This window comes from Sinocyclocheilus grahami, unplaced genomic scaffold, assembly GCF_001515645.1.
Source record: "Sinocyclocheilus grahami isolate Dianchi unplaced genomic scaffold, SAMN03320097.WGS_v1.1 scaffold45.1, whole genome shotgun sequence".
NCBI classification, from domain to species: Eukaryota; Metazoa; Chordata; class Actinopteri; order Cypriniformes; family Cyprinidae; genus Sinocyclocheilus; species Sinocyclocheilus grahami.
The window spans coordinates 1,457,713-1,479,139 of record NW_015505224.1 but is presented as its reverse complement, the minus strand read 5'-3'; the positions used below and the strand labels follow the sequence as shown (position 1 = coordinate 1,479,139).

Here is a 21,427-nt window from a genome sequence, read left to right as displayed (position 1 = left end):
TTAGCAGGGCAGTCTAATGAAAGTGAAAGGTACAGGCCACACTTAGTTCATTATCCAGCTTAAATAGTAGAGCTCAGGTGAACACACGAGACCCAGCTCCCTTACACCCACTTTCACACCCACAGCCTCCCTGTGTAGGTATTTTGAGCAGGATATTCTTGGTGCTTGTATAGTACTTCATAACTGCTTCACTAGAAAGTCAACTGTGACCATCCTTATTTAATCATATATTTCCTCCTCTGGAACTCTGGAGGGCAAGATTTTTCACATCATGAAAGTTGTATACGGTTCATAAGTTTACAAACCCCTTGTGGAATCTATATCCATATAAGAGATCAGAAATATCGAGTTTATCTTTTTATTAAGTACTACCCAAAGCAAGCTGCATAACAGATATTAAAGTGTATTTCACAAGACAAAATAATGACTGAAATGTAGACTGTTGAACTAAGCAGTTTGTGTAAATTCAGTTTGTAAATTGTGTTTTGTCTTGTGGAGTATATATGAAATATATTTATTTATATATATGAAATATATTTACAGAATGATACAGTGCTAAATTGTATTGCATTTTATTTAGCCTCATTATTGCTAATAAGTCATTCTTATGACACATCTTATTATATTTAGATTTATTTATTTGACATTGTTTATTTAATTTATTTAGCTTCATCAGTGCTAAATAAAAAAAGAAAACATTAAGGTGAATTTAATACAATTTAATTAGACAGTCAGTTTTAGTATTTTATTTAATGTTTTTGTGACCCTTCTTAATTTATTTTATTAATTTTTTAGTTAGCTTTATATATATATATAATCTTCATTTGCCGTCCTCATTCCTCGACAACCCGTGACATATATATATATATTCATTATGGTAGATTACTTAATGTAACAAACTTTTGCTGGCATAGTGAAGTTTAATATTTGACTTAATATTTTTATAACCCTTCTTATGTTTTATTTAATTTTTATATTTAATTTTATTTTTTATTTAGCTTTAGTGGTATATAATAAAAAACTTAATGCAGATTTTATGATCCTTTTTATTTGATATTTTCACATCATAAATCCTCATTATTGAGAGCAAGACGGGACTACTGTAGAATTTGTTTTGTTTATCTCATGTTATACTGACTTGCTGGACAGGTTGATCACACAAATGTAGAGCACATCCTTTATTTTCAGCTCTGTGTTATATTATAGGGTTTTTCAGGGTAGCAGACATCTTAACAAACTCAATAATTATGCACACTGAAAAAAAAACATTGGTGTAGAGTTTACTTTGAAGCCATTTTCACTCAGAATGTGCTAGTAAATTTCACAAATAATTATGAGGAAATGGCAAGTAACACATTAAATTAAACATGATATTTTGAAGAAATAGTATTTTCATGTAAAACCCCAATACTCCAGTAATCTAGTTTCAAATTGGCGAATTGGTATATAGTTTTTGCAAACTTACAAACCAGGCATCTAGATCAGACCCATATTTTATATTTGGCCTTAAGTTGTGTAAATACAGTGCCAAAATGATTTATCATACAAAAATATCCTTAAATTAAGAATCAAAATGTATGAATATTGCTATGAACTTAACATTCTGTAAAAATATTAACATATCGTTAGCTGAATTTGACTATTTTTCTAGATATCTCCTGAATTTTGATGGTTTCATATAGGATTGCACCAATATTAATATTCTGGCCAAAACCGATAAGCCGATATTTGTTTTCGTCTAATGGCCAATGACTGATAAATGGCTGATATTAAATTCTACACTATTTTGTCTGAATTACAAATTAAACATTAAGGCGTTTTAAATGTAGCAATTGAATTTAGGCATCACAACATTATAATGTACAGTATGAAAAATGGATATTCAGTGGAGATTTGCCAAAGATTAGATTTAATAGGGTTATTAAATTATTAGTGTTTTAAAGATTAAAATTAGATGATTGAAATTGTAATCTAAAATAGGTCAAATAAGCATAAACATTCAAATATCCAAAATCAGCCAACATATCCAATATACACTTAAAAAATAGGTATTGTCCACTTAACCAATATTTTGCAAATGTATTGTGCACCCTAGTTTCATGCTTTCGACAGTCAATAACTCACAAAACACATTGTGGTCGACACAGACCATGTTTGTTCCTGTTGGAAGTGAAACAGTATTTCTGGGTTGTATTATATGGAACACGGTTTCCCCTTTTTTGCCGATTTTGCATTTTATGATTTGCGTTTAGCAATGCTATCTGCGACCAGAACAGCAACTCATTTGTGACCCACTGCTTTATGCCTGTTTGCAGTGACAGCCACATTAGTTCAGTGATTGTACTGTCTCTCTAAGCCATTATGTGTCATTAAATCTCAATAATAGGCTGTTAAATACTGTCTGTTAATATACTGCCACATCATGAGACTAAGTTCATCATTGCACCATTTACTCTCTGCCTCAGACGTCTCAGTTGCTCAGACCAAAACATCCCAGTGATAGAGACGCACGTGTCTGCGGCGGGGCACGAGCAAATCGCATCATTGACAGACGCACAAAATCGGAGGCTTTGTGTGAAATCCCCTCGTTGGGGGGGAGGGGGCACACAGAGATTAGCTATCACATGTGGCCCGGCCCCCCCCATCCGCCTAAAACCTGTTGGAGAGAGGAAGTCATGAGCGAACACAGGAAGTGTGCCTGTGTCAAACAAAACGCTCCGGTCGTCTTTGCTCCAGAGTCCAGACAGGCAGATAGACAGTCTCATTAGGCATGACTCAGTGATTTGAGGGAGAAGTGACTGGAAGACCTGAGGGTTCTGCTGTATGTTACAGATTATCCCCATTACTGCCATGCTGTTTCTCTTCTTTACCACTCTGCCATCCGATTCGCAGGGGCCATATGTAGTGCTCACTGCTTCCTACACACTGAGCAGGTAGATCTGTGGATCACTTCGCTTACTGTTGCAAAATCTGTTAGTTTGCAATGTCCTGCAGGGCTTCAAAAGGGTTTCGAGTTTAAGAAAAATACAAGCATTTAAAAAAATACAGTATGAACATATAAGAACATTTTCATGTGTGTACATCAATGTGTATTTATATGAAATATTATATTTTTAAATGAATATAATTTGGTATACCTGCATTTAGCATCAAATGGCTGGTGAGTTTTTTTTTTAATTAGATTTATTTTTGGCGTTTTATGCCTTTTATTTAGATAGGACAGTAGGTCGACAGGAAGCGAAGTGGGTGAGAGAGAGAGAGAGGGGGGTGGGATCGGGAAAGGTCCACGAGCCGGGACTCGAACTCGGGACGCCTGAAGCGCAAAGGCGCTACATGTCAACTCGCTGCCCACGAGGCCATCGGAGCCAACAGGCTGGTGAGTTTTAATCTAAAAATTTTATTTATTCCTGTGACGGCAAAACCGAATTTTCAGTCTTCAGTATCACATGATCCTTCAGAAATCATTTGCTGATTTGCTGCTTAGAAAACATTTGTTATTGTCAATGTTGAAAACGGTTGTGCTCCTTAATATTTTTGTGGAAACCGTTGTATTTCCCCCCCCCCCCCTCAGGATTCTTTGATAAATAGAAAGTTCAAAAAAACAACATTTATTTGAAATATAAATATTTAGTAACATTAAAAACGCCTTTACTGTCACCTTTAGTTAATTTAGTGCATCCTGGAAATGTATGTATGTATGTGTATTACATTTTGCATTTTAATAATACTTTAATAATAATGGTTTAATGTTTGCATAATAAAATAAAATTTGATTTGACTTGGAATGTAGCACACAGTTTACAGTATATTATCTTTATGTTGTTTTTATCATTTGTGGAGCTTGACTGACGTGGAAACTGAACATTGTATTGCTAAAAGTTGTGTTAGATTCTTCAACAAATCTTGTTTTGTGATCAATAGAATAGCTTACAGATTTAGAATGACATGAGGGTAAATGAATAATGACAGCATTGACTTTTTCTGTGAACTGTCCCTTAAAGTTGACCTGAGATGCAGCAAATGCACTGTGATGTTATTTATGCACACAAACCCCACATATCATTATTATCATCATAAATATTTGCACAACACCTTGCTTGTATGTCTGATTATGGTTCCTGCATTTCTAGTGTCATTCTGGTGTATATAATTATGTACTACATCTTAATGGGGTTTCAGAGGCTGTAGCGGATTGTTTATCATCTATGAATGACCTCTCATTTGCATTTAGACACGAGGGAACAGTCCAGAGGGTCACGGGGGAACACCGAGGTCCCGGTGTCAGCAAACTAATTAGTCTGGACTGGCCTGAGTTAATTAGGAGTGGTTTTGAATCCAGCATCAGAAAAAAAAACATCATCTGAAACTGAACAACTAAAACAGTGTTTTCTCATAGGAATGCAGATTTTCTTTGGGATTAAAACAACGACAAGGTGTTGGTTATTGATGCTGTGCAAGTGACTGCGGATGTGCAAAATGCTGGAGGAGTTGTGGGCTGTTATGGTTTTGGATGTTTTATCATGTGTGGATTTTCGATATCACTCACTTGCGCTCTCTTACCTTCACTTTCTCACTTTCATTTTAAGATTAAAGATTTATTCATGTGAAAAACATATAAAAAATAAAATAAAGAACCTTTTTCCACTTTAAGGATCCCTTTTGTGCATTTGAAAGATTCCATGCAGGTTCTACTTGGAACCATCAATGTCAATAAAAAACCATACACTCCTATTTTTAAGAGTGTATGGCAGCTAAAGCAAACACATGCAGTTAGGAATGGGCAAATTTCAGTACATTTTCAGTTCAAATTTGTATTCAGATTGATGATGATATGCTTTGTAATTTAAAATGTATTAAATTAAAATAATTAAATTCTGAGATTTTAGGATGTTTTGTTTGTTTGCTTGTTTGTTTATTAATTATTGTGATTTATGTAAATTTTAGAAAAATAATTTAGAAAAAAATATATTGAAAGAAATTTTCTAACTTCTCTCTTGTTAGTTGAACGTAATTACTTTGTTCTGAATCAAATATTTCCTTTACTCATAGGCCTAGTCTTCCATGGCATACTGGAGATGTTTAACCTACTAAAAATAATTACTTGTTATGAATACCAGTGGTCAAAAGTGATTTAATAATGCAACATTTACAGCTAAACAGATCTTGCTGGTCAATGCTTTAAGTGTACTTCTTCATTCCTCACTCTAGTGTAATTGTAGCATGTGAAACAGATGAGTGGACGTTAAGTACAACCCTGTTCCCCATTTCAGTTGCTGAGAAATGGCCGTTTCCTGTGATTCAGTAGAGATAGTGCTCGGCCTTCGGTCAGCTGAGCTGATTCTAACTGTCCTTTTCACATCTGATCATTTGATCTCCGGTTCAAGGGCCTCAGAGGGCTGGGGTTTGATAGGTAAACTGCAGCTCTCAGCTGAAAAGAGACCTGTAATTGTTGTCATTGCCCAGAGTAGGAATCCCCCTTTGCCTGTGTGCAGCTTCTTTGATATTGAAATTCGAGCCACCATTGTGTAAAAATCATGAGCTCAAACAGGAAAATGCTTCCATGCGCACTTCCTTCAAGATAGGGTTACGTTCCCAGTGTCTCTCGGCATGAAAATCTTTGCAGGCTATTTTGATATTTCCTACAATCACATTACCCACTATTACACATTTTCATGTGGTTTAGGTTGCAAATGAATCCTATTTATGCTTACATGTGTGCAGTTTCAGAGAGCATAGATTATACTGTGTAATGTGTGTGCGATTCCAAGCTTTTGATTAGTGTAAATTATACGTTTGAATGGGGTGCGATACGCTGAATCGCTAAGCTAATCACTTGTTGATGTCAAGTTAAATATTGCATGAAATTCAATACAGAAGTGGATAATCCCAACATGCTTCGCTTGCGCGTGACATGACAGGATTTGAACATTTCTTGCTAAAGCTTGTTTGACTCTCACTACTGCTATTTGCGCAATCGCTCTGATCTGTTGGATAAACAAACTGTTTCGATGTGAACTGCGTATTCGGAATTAAAATGATGAAACCTAGTGCACAACCTTGATGGAGTCTTTCTGCAGTGTTGCTAGATGTTTCTTAGAAAGAATACAGTAAGTTTTATGCAAATTTTCTAACATGGAGCTGTGAGGGTCTTTGAGGGTTATCAAATGGAGGCCTGTGGGTTTGTTGTCTCTAAACTGGACTGTTCCTGCTGCCTCATGAAAACAAATTTTGAGTTTTGTGGGTTTTAGTCTATGTCTCTTAGCTTCAAAGCTATTTTTATGCGGGTATTCTCATAAATGTTGACAAAATAAACTTGTAGATGATATACACATTTCAAATTTAAAATGTCCATGACTCATTTTACCTGCATATGCAGTTTTATTTCAACTGGCTTTTTTCTGAATTCATCATCAGCAATTAAAATATTTGAAGAATAAAGACCAAAGAACAGTAAAAGAATTTGTATTTGCTCAAGTTGTTTATTTGCAAAAATATTTTTATTTTACGGTATGCTCACATTCACTCTTAATCATATGCCTAATATGCTAAAAACGGCTCCAGTAATGTTTCAAATTCAGTTGTAAAGTAGCCTGTATTAATCACATAAATAAAGATGATATTTTCAGTTCAGAACAGCTAAATTATACAAAAAGTTGAGTAGTTTGCATGAGTGGTTATTACTGCTGATTGTTTAATATTGCTGTGATAAAACCATTGTCGAATATTTAATGTTTAGCTACTTATTGTACATCTTCGCACACTGTCACCATGAAAACTCAAGTGTTGTGCTGTATACAAATTATAGCTTTCTGCATAGACAGCAGCAAAACACGTTCAAGGCCCAGAAAGGTAGTAAGGACATCAATAAAATAGACCATGTGACATCAGTGACTCAATCGCAATTTTATGAAGCTACGAGAATACTTTTTGTGCGCAAAGAAAACAAAAATAACGATTTTATTCAACAGTTTCGTGTCTTCCGTGTCAGTCTTCGACATGTGTTCATGAGAGTACCACAACGTAGAAGAAATTGTTGAATTAAGTCGTTATATTTATTCTTGTAGCTTCATTTAAATTTCGGTTGAACCAATGATGACACGTGGACCATTTTAATGATGTCCTTACTACCTTTCTGGGCCTTGAACTTGGTAGTTCCCTTGCTGTCTATGGAGGGTCAGAAAACTTTCGGATTTCATCAAAAATATCTTAATTTGTGTTATGAAGATGAACAAAGGTCTTACGGGTTTGGAACGACATGAGGGTAAGTAATGACAGAATTTTCATTTTTGAGTGAACTGTCCCTTTAAACATCCTGTCATCCTACATGATGAAGTAATATTTTAGCCATGTCTAATTATAATATAATATTTATGGTGTTTACGGCCCTGCTGTGATGCGCACCGAAGGCTATATAAGCCTAAATGTCCCATTTCGACTTCCCGTTTCAGTGGAATTTACGTCAACACAGGAAAGAAAATTGTGTTAAACTATTTCATGGTCTTTAATGTGGTTTTGCTCTCTGTCCCTCTATCTGGACTCATTGTTGCCTTCATGATCAGAGCATCTATCTTTCTTGTATCTGTTTACTGTGCATGGCTTAGTTTTGTTGTGCTGGAGGAAGTTGCTGCCTTGTAGGAAGCAATGATATGAAATATGACGTGTGGGTCGCTTGATTATTGTCTTCTGAAAGGAAATGTCTATAACTAAATGTGAAAGGCGCAATTTCATCAGCCCGATATTTAGACTGCATTTCACCCTTCCTTCAGATCGTGATGTTTGTTCTGTTGATTTAATTCGGCTGCTTCCTTTTCACTGTCTTCGTTTTAATTTGCTTCTCTACCTCTCTCTCTGTTTGTACAGCCAGACACTCATGTAACTCTCTCAAAAATAAGAGCCAATAATCTCAGCGCAGATGATTTCTGTAAATGCTGAGCTGTTTTGCTCTTAAGAAGCAAGTAGTTACCTTGAATGCATTAACAGCCATGTCCCTTTTAGCCTTGGGCAGACACAAAACATCCATCACATCAACAATATGAGTGTTTATGCCTTTCAAACGGTTGCATTTTCAAAATATAACAAGATGGGAAAGTGTAATGTCATCGAGATCGAGCAGGGTTTATTTGAGTTCAATATTATAATGCACTTATTGCCCTTGGTGCAAAACTTTTCCTGCACAGTTTGTATGCTTATTTTTGAGAAGAGGCCTATTGTTACTTTTCAAAGGGACCACTGACCTAGCAACCGTTCTGAACACCCTAGCAACCTCATTTCAGTTCTCTGGCAACCACCAAGAAAGTGATGTGGTGCCAAGATTTGCACAGGCTAGAGCCACACACATTTTCTTCAAAAAACGCAGATCTAGTTTTTACTTTGATGTCAGACAGTGTTTTTAATTTTACACCAGATGGCTTAATTGACAGTTGTTAACTTGGGTCTGCATTTTGCTTATTACCTGTTATCTTTTAAATTTTTACTATACAACTGTTTGATGAGGAAAAGTGTACGGATTAGTTTCAGAAATAGGGAGAATCTTACCTTATTATAAGGAGGTTACAGATTAAAAACTGAGGAATTCACACTGGCCACTTATTGTTTTGTTATATATAGTATATATATATAGTCACTAAATTACAATTTGTGTAACATATGTAGTTTCCTTTGTTTTTATAACTATTTTAGATCTAAATTGTAATATGTAAAAAGTATAAACATGCACTGCCAGTCAAAAGTTTGGTATAATTAAGATTTTGTAATGTTTTTGAACGACACCTCTTATGCTCACCAAGGCTACATATGTGATCAAATTTTTAATACAACATTGTGAAATATTATTACAATTTTAAAATACATTTCTGTTTTCTATTTGAGTATATTTTAAAATGTCATAAAATTTTTAAAAATGTATTTTTATATATAGATTTAATATAAATTGTAACTGACTGACTAAAGTCAGTATATTATTTATTTATTTGGTCACACTTTAGTTTGGGGACCAATTGTAACTATTAACTATGACTTTTGCCTCAATAGACTCCTAATTTGCTGCTTATTGTTGGTTAGTAAGGTAGTTGTTAAGTTTAGGTATGGAATAGGATTAAGGGATCTAAAATATGGTCATGTAAAATAAGGCATCAATATGTGCTTCACAAACAGCTAATATGCAAGTAATATGCATGCTAACAAGCAACTAGTTAATACGAGAATTGGCCCCTAAACTGAAGTGCTTTTTCTGATTTTTAAGTGCGGTTTAATTTGTGACGCTGCTACAAATGCTGTTGGTTTTTGCTCTGTCCATAGCTGAACCATGATCGCATCCTTTGACCGTAATGCTTTGAGGAACAGTGCCTTTTCTCGTTTTGCTTATGGGAAGCCAGTTCATGTCCTGAGAATTGTATTGTGTCATTAAGGCCAGTCAAACATTAACTGACAGGAAGTGAAGAGAGAGAAAAAGTGAGAGCGAGCGAGATGAAAATAGAAAGACAGTAATGGTGAGGTTGTATCAGTGATCTGATTTGCTGTCTGTTCCTCCTGACTGCCGTCGTTGCGTTGAGCTGTCTGCTGAGGCAATGAGACATGGAGATAGGGAATCTGGGAGATGGAGGAAGAGAGCAGTCAGCTGAGGCGGTGTAGATGGCCATCTGCCACAAGTCTCCTCTCACTCAGCGCTGATAACAACCTCTGCTCACCCAGTAGGATAATTCAATCTTCTCCATGCGCCAGTCATGGACTCGCCCTCTTCCTCAGAGATGGCCCAGATACCGGATAATCTCAACAAAGTGTGCAAATCGTGATGCCACATCGCTGAGGTATATGCTTCGCACATCTGAGTTTTATTTCCACCTAACCATGCATGATACGAGTTTTTGTTGACATGTTCTTGGTTTCTACATGTGCAGCGTTATTCTGGATAGCCCTGCCCTGCTCTTCATGAAACAGCTTCTGATTGGCTTTGATTGTGTAATGTCAGGAGGCTGATTTGTGTTTGGTGTCAGCAGAACGATTACTTGTTGCTGGAATCTTGTGTAGTTTGGACATAGTGTTAGACATATATCTCAGATTCAGGAACGTTTCCAAAGTAAATAGGTTCAGGAACATTATGAGCCGTGTTAGCCTCAGACTGTACGCCCACAAAACACCCACAGACAGTTCACAGACCATCTGATGCTGACTGCACTCAAAAACAGCAAGAGTGGCCTGAAGTCACCTCTATTCCAGTGTAATGGCTGCGATAGGGGTTTTCAAATTTGTTGATGCCAAGAAATTTTATTTTAGTATCATTGAGATGCCAGTATAGTTTTTATTAATAATTTGAATTACTTTTTATTTTGTATTGCCTGTTTTTATTAAAATTTTAGTTTAAGTGTGAATTTTGTTTTTAAAAACGGTTTCATTTAAGTTTTAAAAAACAAGTTTTTTGTCATTTTTATTAGTTTGTCAATAGAGTTTTTATTTTTAAACATTTTTGTAACAATTCTAAAGAATTTTAGTGCATCAAATTAAAAGAAAAGAAAATGAGAAGTACTGCCTTGGCAGACTGAAAAAAAACTTTTTTGTTTTAAAAGTTGTTTTAATTTTTTTATGGTTTTAGATTTAGTTAACTGTCACGGTGCGTGCGGGGAGATGAAGCGAGGACTCAATCGCTGGAGAAATGGTACTTTATTTTAGTCATAAAAACTGAAACAAAAACCAACTCAAACCACCCCGAGGGGGAAAAACAGACAGGCAGAGCTAAAGCTGCACACATGCAGACACGAAACACACAATGAGAAATGACGGATCAGCACATGACGGCAGACACAAGGAGAATAAATAGGAACCAAACGAGGAGGCTAACGAGGGAGACACAGGTGGAGCAACTAAAACAATAACGAGGTAACAAGATGGGAGGGGCCAGACAATAGACAGGAGAGAGCACATGGCAACAGACAAACACAACACAAGCCATGTGCTCCCAGAACACAGTCATCTGGTGGCCCTCCTGGGCACACCGGCTGAAGACTGTGACAGTTAACAATAATAACCCTGATGCCCCAGAAGTGATGCATTTTCATCAAAACAAACAAAAAGCATATAATGTGAGGGGGATTTTTTTTTATTTTATTTTTTTTTAAGATTACATAATTGGCTAACCCGAGAAATAGTTCTAAAGTTGTACTAAAACCAAAATAAAGTAGTGAATAAAATAAAAGATTTGCTATTAATATTGTGATTTCTAACCAGTCAATTTTTTTAACACTTTTTTTTGTACATGTTCCTACACTTACAATGAACCGAGCTGAACTATTCTCTAGATATGTCAAAATGTCCATTCGAGCTTTCAAGAATTTTTAGTTTGAGACATTTATTTAGCAGAAAATAAATAAATCATTGATCACACCTATATATTCTACATTGTTCTGTCCAGTTTCAGTTTCTCCTGCCCTATTCTCAAGTAATTGTGGTTTATTGCTTTACATGTAGGCCAATCGAGAAGTGTCAAATATAGCAGAGAGAGTACTAAGTATCAACAAAGGCAGAAACATCCTGCATTCCCAGGTAAAAGACTAAAAATCTTTGGCGAGGGGAAGAGAGTGAATGGCAGGTGTCTATAGCTCACGTGATACAACCGTGAGACTAAATGGAACAGGAAGATTCCAAACTAAACCTGAATCAGTGTAGTCTGAGAGCAGAAAGAGGAATAATTTATTCAGGAAGCTCACAGCGTGATGGGAGCAGACAGAAGCCACAAAGACAGCTGCCATGTTCTCTGTGCCTGCACTCTTTTTTTTTTTTTTTTTTTAAAGCTTGATGGTGTTATCAGAGGTTTATGTTAACATGCGCTCATTGTGATAGAGGGGGGCACGTTATTTGAGCACACTGAGTGATTTGTATATACCTCAAACTTCACTGTGCTGTTTTCTCCTCTAATCGTCCCTGTCAGATTACATTCAAGCACCAGGCATGCATTTGTCATCTCATTATATTATCCATGCACTCATGGCAGCCTTGGAGTCTGGCTCATTATTCTGGATCTGCCCACACACTTGATAAAGCCTGCAGATCCATAACAACAATGTATTAGCACTTAATTTCTGCTGCTGCTGTTTACACAGCCGCACACCTGAAGTACTTGTAAATATTCAGCCACAATCACTATGGGCTGGATTTCAGACTGCATTTGGTGACCTTTTGCCAGTTCAACAAAAAAAAGTTTGTTTTTTTTAATCATGTGCTGGCCATGTTATGTTGTGTACAGCGAAACATCAAAAGCATTTGTTGCAAAACTACATGTACAGAAGACAACTTGTGTCTGGTAGTCAATGTTCTTCTGCAAAAGACGCTTCCTCTATAGTGTGTAATTGTAGGACTCTTGTCTGTCTACAGTGGGGCCGGAAAACAGCCTGTTTTCTGTCTGAACAACTAATACTGACTTTATCTCAATGTTTCTTATTTCCACCCTTTCCAACGCTACAAATCATCCATGCAAGGCAAATTGTGTTGTCACTGCAATAAAAACAATCGATCAATTGTTCACCCAAAAATTTAATAAAATTGTGTAATTTACTGCCCCTCATGTCATTACAAACCCATATAACTTTGTTTTTCCAGTAGAGCACACAAGGTAAATTTCTGAAGGATCTCAAATCAAATGTGGTGTTGTTAGATGCACCTCATCAGGTTTGACGTCAGTGACATAAAGCATCATTAGTTCTCAAATGATCAATCATCACTGACGTCAAACTATTCCTTTAAAATTACCTTCACATTGAGTCATTTCTCAGCAGCTATATCTGTAGAGTGAGGTTATGTGTTCTTCAGATGTTTTTCTTGTGTATGACACATGAAAAGTTTTTAAAATTAAGATGGTTTAAAGGAAAAAGCCGTTTCAAAATGTCCATCAGAAATTATTACACTTAAAGTGTACAGGTTTTCATCTGTACACCCTTTAAGTGTAATAATTTCTGATGGGCATTTTGAAATGGCTTTTTCCTTTAAACCATCTTAATTTTAAAATGCCTGGTATGTATATGAACAACAGTCGTATTCCAGAGCATGTTTTAAGAGTGATGTACTGTGGGCAAAACCAGGTCACCTAGTGTGAGGTTTGACAGTGTGATGTGTCACAGTGAGCGATAAGAGACAAACACATGAGGCCTGCTGTAAGAGAGATAAGATGATGTCTCCATGATGAACTTTGACCTGACTTGTAACACTTATGTATGTATTCCTTGAATGTACCCCCCCCCCCCCAAAAAAACCCCCAGTTTACTCAAAGTACAGAAATTGACTTAGTTTTTTTTACTAAAAATATGAGTTTGAAAGATTTTATATAAATGTTGTTTTTGTTTGTAAAATTTGTATGTGCAATTTATTAAAGTATTGTTAAGACTATTTTAAATCTTATAATTTTTGAGTTTGCAATGAATGTAGTCATTGACACATTAATCTTTTCTAACAATGTCTTTCACTTCTGTAAATTTAACACATCCTTGCTGAATAAAAGTATTCATTTAATTAAATTCTTAAAAAAAAATTGCTGATCCCAAACTTTGAACAGCTGTGTGTGTGTGTGTGTGTGTGTGTGTGTGTGTGTGGTGTGTGTGTGTGTATGTATATATATATATATATATATATATATGTATATATGTGTATAATATATGTGTGTATATATAATATATAACAACACACATATACAGGTACACTAAAATTGTGTGGTGCAAAAAAAGAAATAATATTAAATAAGGCGTGTTTAATGTTAAAATCCCAAAATGTTATTTCCAGGTTTACCGAAATTATATCCTTCATTTGTGATGATATCCAGATTTCTGTGTGGTCTTAGACTTTTGGACCCCGATGTATTTTTACTAAAGCATTTTATCATATGAAAAATGGCATGAACATATTTTGATCAGAACTTTGAATAGATTCGCTTAAACAGCCATTTCATACAGATTCATGGAAAAAATGAAACTTGTCAGACCTGCTGTTTCCGCAATTGAATTTTTGTATTCATGAGACAAGGAAGGATCATGAAACTAATTTCATGAGACTTTAGAAAATGTAATTGCCCAATAAAAATTGCATTAAAATCTTTAGACATTTATGATGTTGCTTAATTTTATATGAGCAGCTAATCATGTGTGCTCTACCGAGTGACTCGTTTTGACCTTTTATTCGACTGAAACTGGCCATCACCTCGAGTGTGTGCAGTACAGAAAGTGACTGGATGAACTGTTTTGATGTGTAGCATGGCTGAAATTCCCCTTAATAACAGAAAGACAGTAACCAGCAGGGATTTAGCACTCGGTCCCCTCCGTTGCCATCTCCATGGTAACAGCACAGGGCTGGAGACATGAGTAAAAAGCACAGGAATGATTAAAGATAAAGAGTATGTCCTTCTGTTGCTGCACATGCTCTCACACTTATTGGGTCCTCACCATTACAGTTCAGTTCAGAGGAAAAACAATGAAACACACTTTCACACACTCACCCACTCGCTAATCATGGCACATTGTGCCAAAGGGCTCTTTGTTGCAGAGCTTTTCTCTGCCAAGCACTGATATTAGTACCGTTTCTGTCTCATAATTCACACAGGACTGAAAATGCTAAAGGAGTGTGCGCTAGTTGTCTTTTGTTCCAAATGTAATGTTGCTGGTTGTTTTGAGGTTTTGAAGTGTTGTAGCTTTTTTTTTTTTGCCATTCTAAATGATGAAAGGTTGTAAGAAGACTTTGTTTGGGTGACTCTCATGAAGCCTATCAAGAAAGAACACAACTGAATCATATTTGGACACAAAAAATGAAACGGGAAAAGGAAAAATAAGATCTGATACTTTACATGTGAAAAACATAAGGTAACACTTTAGTATAGGGACTAATTCTCAGTATTAATTAGTTTATTATTAGCATGCCTATTAATAACATATTGGCTGTTTATTAGTACTTATAAAGCATTTATTCTGCTTGACCATATTCTACATTCCCAATCCTATCCAATACCTAAACTTAACAACTTCCTTACTAACTATTAATAAGCATCAAATTAGCAGTTTATTGAGGAAAAAGTCAGTTAATGGTTTGTTAATGGCGAGAATTGGACCTTAAAATAAAGTGACCGAAAGTGACTCAAAATGATCATGACTGCATATAGAAAAAATGTATACCATTCAAACATTTGGATTAATTTATTTATAAAGACATTGAAACTTTTATTAAGCAAGGATACATTAATTGGATAAAAAGTAATAGTAAAGACATTTTATAATGTTACAAAAGATTTATATTTCAAATAAATGTTATTTTAACTGTTTATTCAAATATATAAAATGATATATGGATAGAGAGAGGGAGGTTGTTAAAGATATAGACAGATATTTGTAATTAAAATAATGGGCTGAAATAGATGTGTATGTATACATCCGGATTCCAGTTTTCTGTTTGATTCTCGTAAATGAAATTGTGTAGGCATGCATTCAGTCAGCCAGTCTTTTTCAGTGAGCCCCTTTTTCTAGATAGTCTTACAATCTAGAACTTTCAGTCTATTTTTAACTGACTTCAACCAGGTAAAGAGTAACCAAAATTTTGCCACCTGAAGAAGGGATGTACAAGGGAAATAAAAGAGCATCATCCCAACTTATGTTAAATTGCTTACCATCCATTGACGAGGCAGTTGTAGAAAAACTAGGCCTTCTTCTGTTAAATGAACAAGCATCCCAAAATTGGGAGATATTATCCATTTAATCAGCTTATTACTATTAGAAGCCTTTCTCTGCCTTTCTTCAGTGTCTCAGAACCAGCTGGTAATATAGCAACCCTCTTACATTACAATCATAACTGACCTATAAATAATATCACAGCAGGAAAAAGACATCCCTTCTCAATGCTTAAGGGTGGAATTAACCAGTTGAGAAATATTGAGCATAAAAGCCATTAATTAACGCAGTCATGTAGTTAAATCACAAAAAAATGTCTAATTTTGCTTTCCATGTAGCTGCTCTTCATCTTTTGAGAGGTTTCTGATGTTTGCGGTGTTATTAAAAGACTTTTAGCAGTCAGTTCCGTAAGACTTTGTACCTGTTCTTTTAGTTTCTGTTGAACTGAGTGATAAGCACTGTTCTCAAACTTTTTCTCCCCTTTTCTCTCTTCCACAGAATGAGAAACCGCTTGGTCATTCTGCAAGCAGGTCCAGCAACATTTCAAAGGTATGAAAATCCATTTCCTTTTCCTCTTCTACTGAGAGCGAGTGAGTGGCTTAGCTTTCTAGGGGGTCTGCACCTGCTGTCTCCAAATACTTTCATACTCTTTCTGAGTTTATTCCGTCAGGATTTCTAAGCAAGACTTTTCAGACTGAAATATATTTATTGGCCTGATGCAAAGGAGATCGGAAGGACATTTTGTCTGACCTAGAAGGAAGAAAAAAAGCACAGCAGACAATAAAAACATAAGCACAAGGGCTAATTTTATGCTTACAGTATGTAGACTTTCACTCTAGTTATTTATTTTTCAGGTCAAGGAAGCTTTGTACTTTATTATCCAATCTTGAATTCCCCTTTCCATATTTAAAGGACACCTGTTTATCTGTCTGATATTTAATGAACACCATGTGCCTTGGGCTTGAAACATATTCTATGCAATTATGCAAATGAGGCATGAATGCTCACAAGTGCTTATCCACTGTATATACTGAATATGAGTTCTGTTTCCGTAACAAACCTCTGTAGTAAATGGGCCCGTAGTTACCCTTAAATGCCTATGCCACTAAACTGGATGTGTTATTATTCAGTATAAACATGTTGACAGTTTAACCAACTCGCTCAGCAAGATTCTCCTAAAAAATTTTGCCTTTTGATCATAGTCTTCTATTTCAGACTAACTATGTTAATGCACTAAAGCAGCCCTTGCAGCAGTGTTAAGAATATAGTGTGTACTTGCTTTGTCAATTTCAGAAAGCACCATTAGGTAGCTAGAAGCGTCTGCGCTTATATTCTTGTGTAGAGTATGTTTCCACAGTACACCTTTTGGTCTTATTTCTTTGATTATATCATCACCTCAAAATGTGTTTAACATTGTTGCATTCTTGGCATGCACAGTTGAGGTTTAAAAGACACTTTTAAATTCAGTAATATTATCAGTTTGACTGCACGTAATCTTAAACTAAATTGAGCTGGATAATCACAATTGTCTTCTGTAGAGCTGCTTTAGAGGTGAATCGTTGAATATAGCTGATCTCTGAAGCATAAGCTTCATTATTGAACTGGATTGATCTGAACTGAAACCGAACTGACTTGAGATGAATAAGGACTGTTGTCTTCTGTAAAGCTTCTTATAGCTGAATTAAGCTTTTTTTCATGAACTTTACACTGTTATTGAACTAAACTGAATCAACATTGAACTCTTTTGTGCTGAATAATGACCTTTTCTGTAGAGCCTCTGTGTAGTTGAATTGAGTTCACTTGATAACTTCTCTTTAAATCTTCTCTATAAATCTTTGCTAAACTGAATTAACATTGAACTAAACATGTTGATGAATAATGGCATCTTGTTTATAATTAAACTGAGTTTAATTATAGTTAAGTTAAGAACTTTGCTCAATTTAATCAACATTGAACTAAATCGAGCAGAATAATGAACAGTTGTCTATTTAGAGCTGCTTTACAGCTGAAATTGTATTCGTTTCATAATCGAAGAACTTGCAACATTAATACTTTTATTTCCTTGTTTATTACCGTGAGGTTGCTTTAAAACAATCTGTATTGTATAATGCACTATATAAATGAATGTGACTTGCATTGCATAATGAACTGCATTTAGACACATTTTAAAATGCATTGATGAATGAAATCAAGCTTCATTAGCTACTGTATTTGTTAATGTTTTGGCCTTAGTGAAATGGTGTTCCTTTTTGTTGTTCCATTTCTTTTGATATAAGATAAAACACACTTTGGACTTGGATTCCAACTAACTATTGGACTATTCCAAGCAAGCAGATTTGTTCTCACCCTATTCAAATAACTCCTACCCAACATTCATATTGATTTGCCTATTTAAAGACACGTAGCACTATGTTAGTGAGTTCATGTTGGGATCAGGTGTGTCAGGCACTTTCACTTTAACATGGATCTCTTCCTCTTAGTGGAGATTTGCTGCACTTCTGTGTAACATTGAGCCTCTTAACAGATAAACTCTTTACATGAGCTAATAGATGCCAGGGTCACCTGCTCTGCGAAACACTCCACTGGTTTAGCTCAAGACATTCAGCTACTGTGGACTTTGGGTTCACATTCAAGCCTTGAGCACTTTAAGGCTGTTTTCACATTTGGTTTGAATGCATGGTCTAGTTTGAGTCCTTATTTTGTACATTGTAAATATGGTAGATACCATAATACCATCTGCAAACAGTGGCAGAGTTCAAACAAAGCTTATCTTAGACCACCTTTTAAAGTGTACACAAGGTTAGATGGACTTTGTACAGAATTTTTATAATTTAAAAGTTTTATAATTTAAAAATAATTTAACTTTTGTTCTCATAGTTTAGTGTTTCTGTGCTTTTAGGAGTCAGCAGTTTGTATTCATTTACTTTTAGAGCCTCATGTATTGTAGCATGTTCAATTGACTGCTTACATGCACCAGAGAGCATGATCGGTGTTCACCCCCAGCGGAAAGAAATGTCTCATTCCAGAGCTCATTTGTCTACGACAAGATAAATAACATGAGAGGTCCCATTACAGTTGTTATCAGTTCAGTGTCCGACACGCACTCATGCTGCATGACGAGGTTTTGACTGCTGAGAAACCCGAAGGGTCCTAATAGAGGTCCATGGGGTGTTCCTGTCAGCTCTGTCATTTCAGCCTTACATTAAGCAATCAAACAAAACAACACACTCAACTGATCCATGTCAGTGTTGTTATTACCCAGAATCCTCTTGGTTGGGCTTGTATCTGCAGCCTTAAAGGAATAGTTCACTCAAAATAAATAAATAAATGTACATATAAATATATGTATGAAAATATTTAAATTTTTTTGTCCATATAATGAAAAGCTATGTCCATGTCCAGTTACGCAACATTGAGTGGGACTCTCTGTTTGCCTGATGGGGCTGTGTGGCTTGCAGATCAAGTGTACTCAGTTTAAGTATGGTCTTGAAGAGGGTAGACTGTCTTTGGTTCATTAGAGAACATCTGTTTTGAACCCCTCTGCCTCATCACATCAAATGTCACGTTTGATTGACAGACCTTTCATATGGCAGCATCTGCATTCATTTCCATAATCATTCTGTAGACATACGCCTCAAATTGTGCAGATGATAATGTACAAACAATTAGCTGCAGAGTTAATATGCTTCCAGAAAATTGGTTCAGGTTGAACAGTCTGGAAACAAAACCTTGCTTGTTTAAATGCTTTTGAATTTAGTGCTGCTTATTCATTCTGTTTCTGTACCCAACTTCTACCTAATTTCCTTTTGATTGCTTTTTAGACTCAATCCAAAAGATCACATGCCACTCAAATCCACCTCATTATGAAACAAACATTCTTACTGACTGCGTCATACTGGGGTTTTATCGCTTATGCAATTATGCTATTAAAGAAAAACCTACAATGTGTAGTCATTTATTTTCTCAAACACATTAACAGACCCTGAATTGACCTTTATTGCCAGTTTCCATAATATGTTAGCAAGTTGCTAATTCACAATAAGCTCAGTAGTACCATGTTTTAGAAATGACTTCAAGTTAATTCACTACATTTTACACTAGTGGTTCTCAACCAGGTTCCTGGGTGTTGAGTTAAAATAAAACAAAAGGGAACAATAAAATAAACAGCAAAACTGTTTTTTTTGTCTTATTTTAATTCACCCCTCATTAACTTTTTTTTTTCTTCATTGAAGAACCATTGTCCTCACCGTCTAGAAAAACCTGGATATACGTGAGATTTCCTAATTTATAAGTGTGACTTCTAGACCTAGATAAGTCATAAAATATCAAAAATATCACAAAAATCATATTTTGTGCATTCAAGGTATGGGTTTCATCATGATGTACATTTAGTTTGTATATTAACCACAGTTTTCTGGCCTTTTGCACACTTGTGCTTGTGTCGGGGCTGAGGGAAGGTTTTAGAGCGTGTAATCTTGGCCCAAGATGCTAGGTCACTGTACTCTGTGTGTGTGATGAATGGAGCCATGGAGAGAGGACGGCCTCCCAGAATAACACCCGTCATTGGGAGCAATTTAGCCCTCTGGAGGTGGACGGCACACATACAGACTTTACAGTTGCTTTGTAGAGAATGAAAAAGACAGGAAGGGCTTATGAAGGCTTGCTGAGTAGATTTGGAGGCAAGGGCCTACTCTTCTTCTCTTGTTGTTTATGCCACATGTTCATTCTTTCTCCTGTCTGTTCTCTGAAAACAGAACTGAAGTCACAAACATTTACTTTGAGGTTTGGGAGTCTCAGGTGATGGTTCTTTCAGAAAAAACTTAAGGGTGATTCATTTTTCTTTTTTCGGAAATACACCACTGTTCAAAAGTTTGGAATTATTATGTTTTTTTTAAAGATATCTCTTATCCTCACCGTGCAAGGCTGCATTAATTTGATCAAAAATAGAGTAAAAATAGCATTATAGTGCTATTTTTATGCATTATAAATATTATTACCATTTAAACTAATCAATTTATTAATGTATTTTAAAATGTAATTTATTCCTATGTCATGTCAAAGCAGAATTTTCAGCATCATTACTCCAGTCTTCAGTGGCACGCGATCCTTCAGAAATCATTCTAATATGCTGATTTGCTGTTAAAGAAACATTTCTTCATTATTATCAATGTTTCAAATGGTTGTGCTGCTTAATATTTTGTGAAAATGTTTTCTTTAATGAATAGAAGTTCAAAAGAACAGCATGTATAGTATTTGAAATATAAATCTTTGTAACATTGTAAATGTCTTTACTGTCACTTTTGATCATTATAATGCGTCTTTCCTGAATAAAAGTATTAATGTCTTTAAAACACACACACACACTTCTGAACGGTACTGTATTTTCTCCTATCTCTGCTTAATGTGCAATGAGTTTTACAAATTCATAGTAAGCGATTTGTAGGTTGAATCCTCTGAAAAGTATAAATATTGTGCATGGCTGGTGCTATAAAAACATTGTTCTGTTTGTGCATCCCAACCAGTCCATCACACTAACAATGGTTCAACCTATGGTGTGAGTTTAGGTTGGGACTATCAGTTTAATTTGGGTGTAGTGTAGTTGGCACCACATGTTAACCAAAAATGTTTCCTCTAAACTGCATACATGCACTTCTGATGTTTCTCCTGTACTGAAAAACATTTTAAATCTCAAAATTATGTGGGAAAGAAGCTAGATTTCTTGAATTGCTGCCCATTCAATTTAGCTCTGATTCAACTCTGCACGTCCGTTGACATGAGTGATAGCAACAGTTGGCGAC

The 21,427-nt window shown here is 35.6% G+C and overlaps 1 protein-coding gene across 2 annotated transcripts in view; it reads left to right on the top strand.

Annotated features, from left to right (window-relative positions):
• Window positions 1-21,427, top strand: part of LOC107582508 (uncharacterized) — a 100,193-nt gene that overhangs the window by 56,520 nt on the left and 22,246 nt on the right. For both annotated transcript variants that reach the window (XM_016268388.1, XM_016268389.1), the window contains exon 3: window positions 16,128-16,178. In XM_016268388.1, coding sequence (XP_016123874.1) covers window positions 16,128-16,178 — 51 coding nt within the window. The remainder of the gene's footprint in view (window positions 1-16,127; window positions 16,179-21,427) is intronic.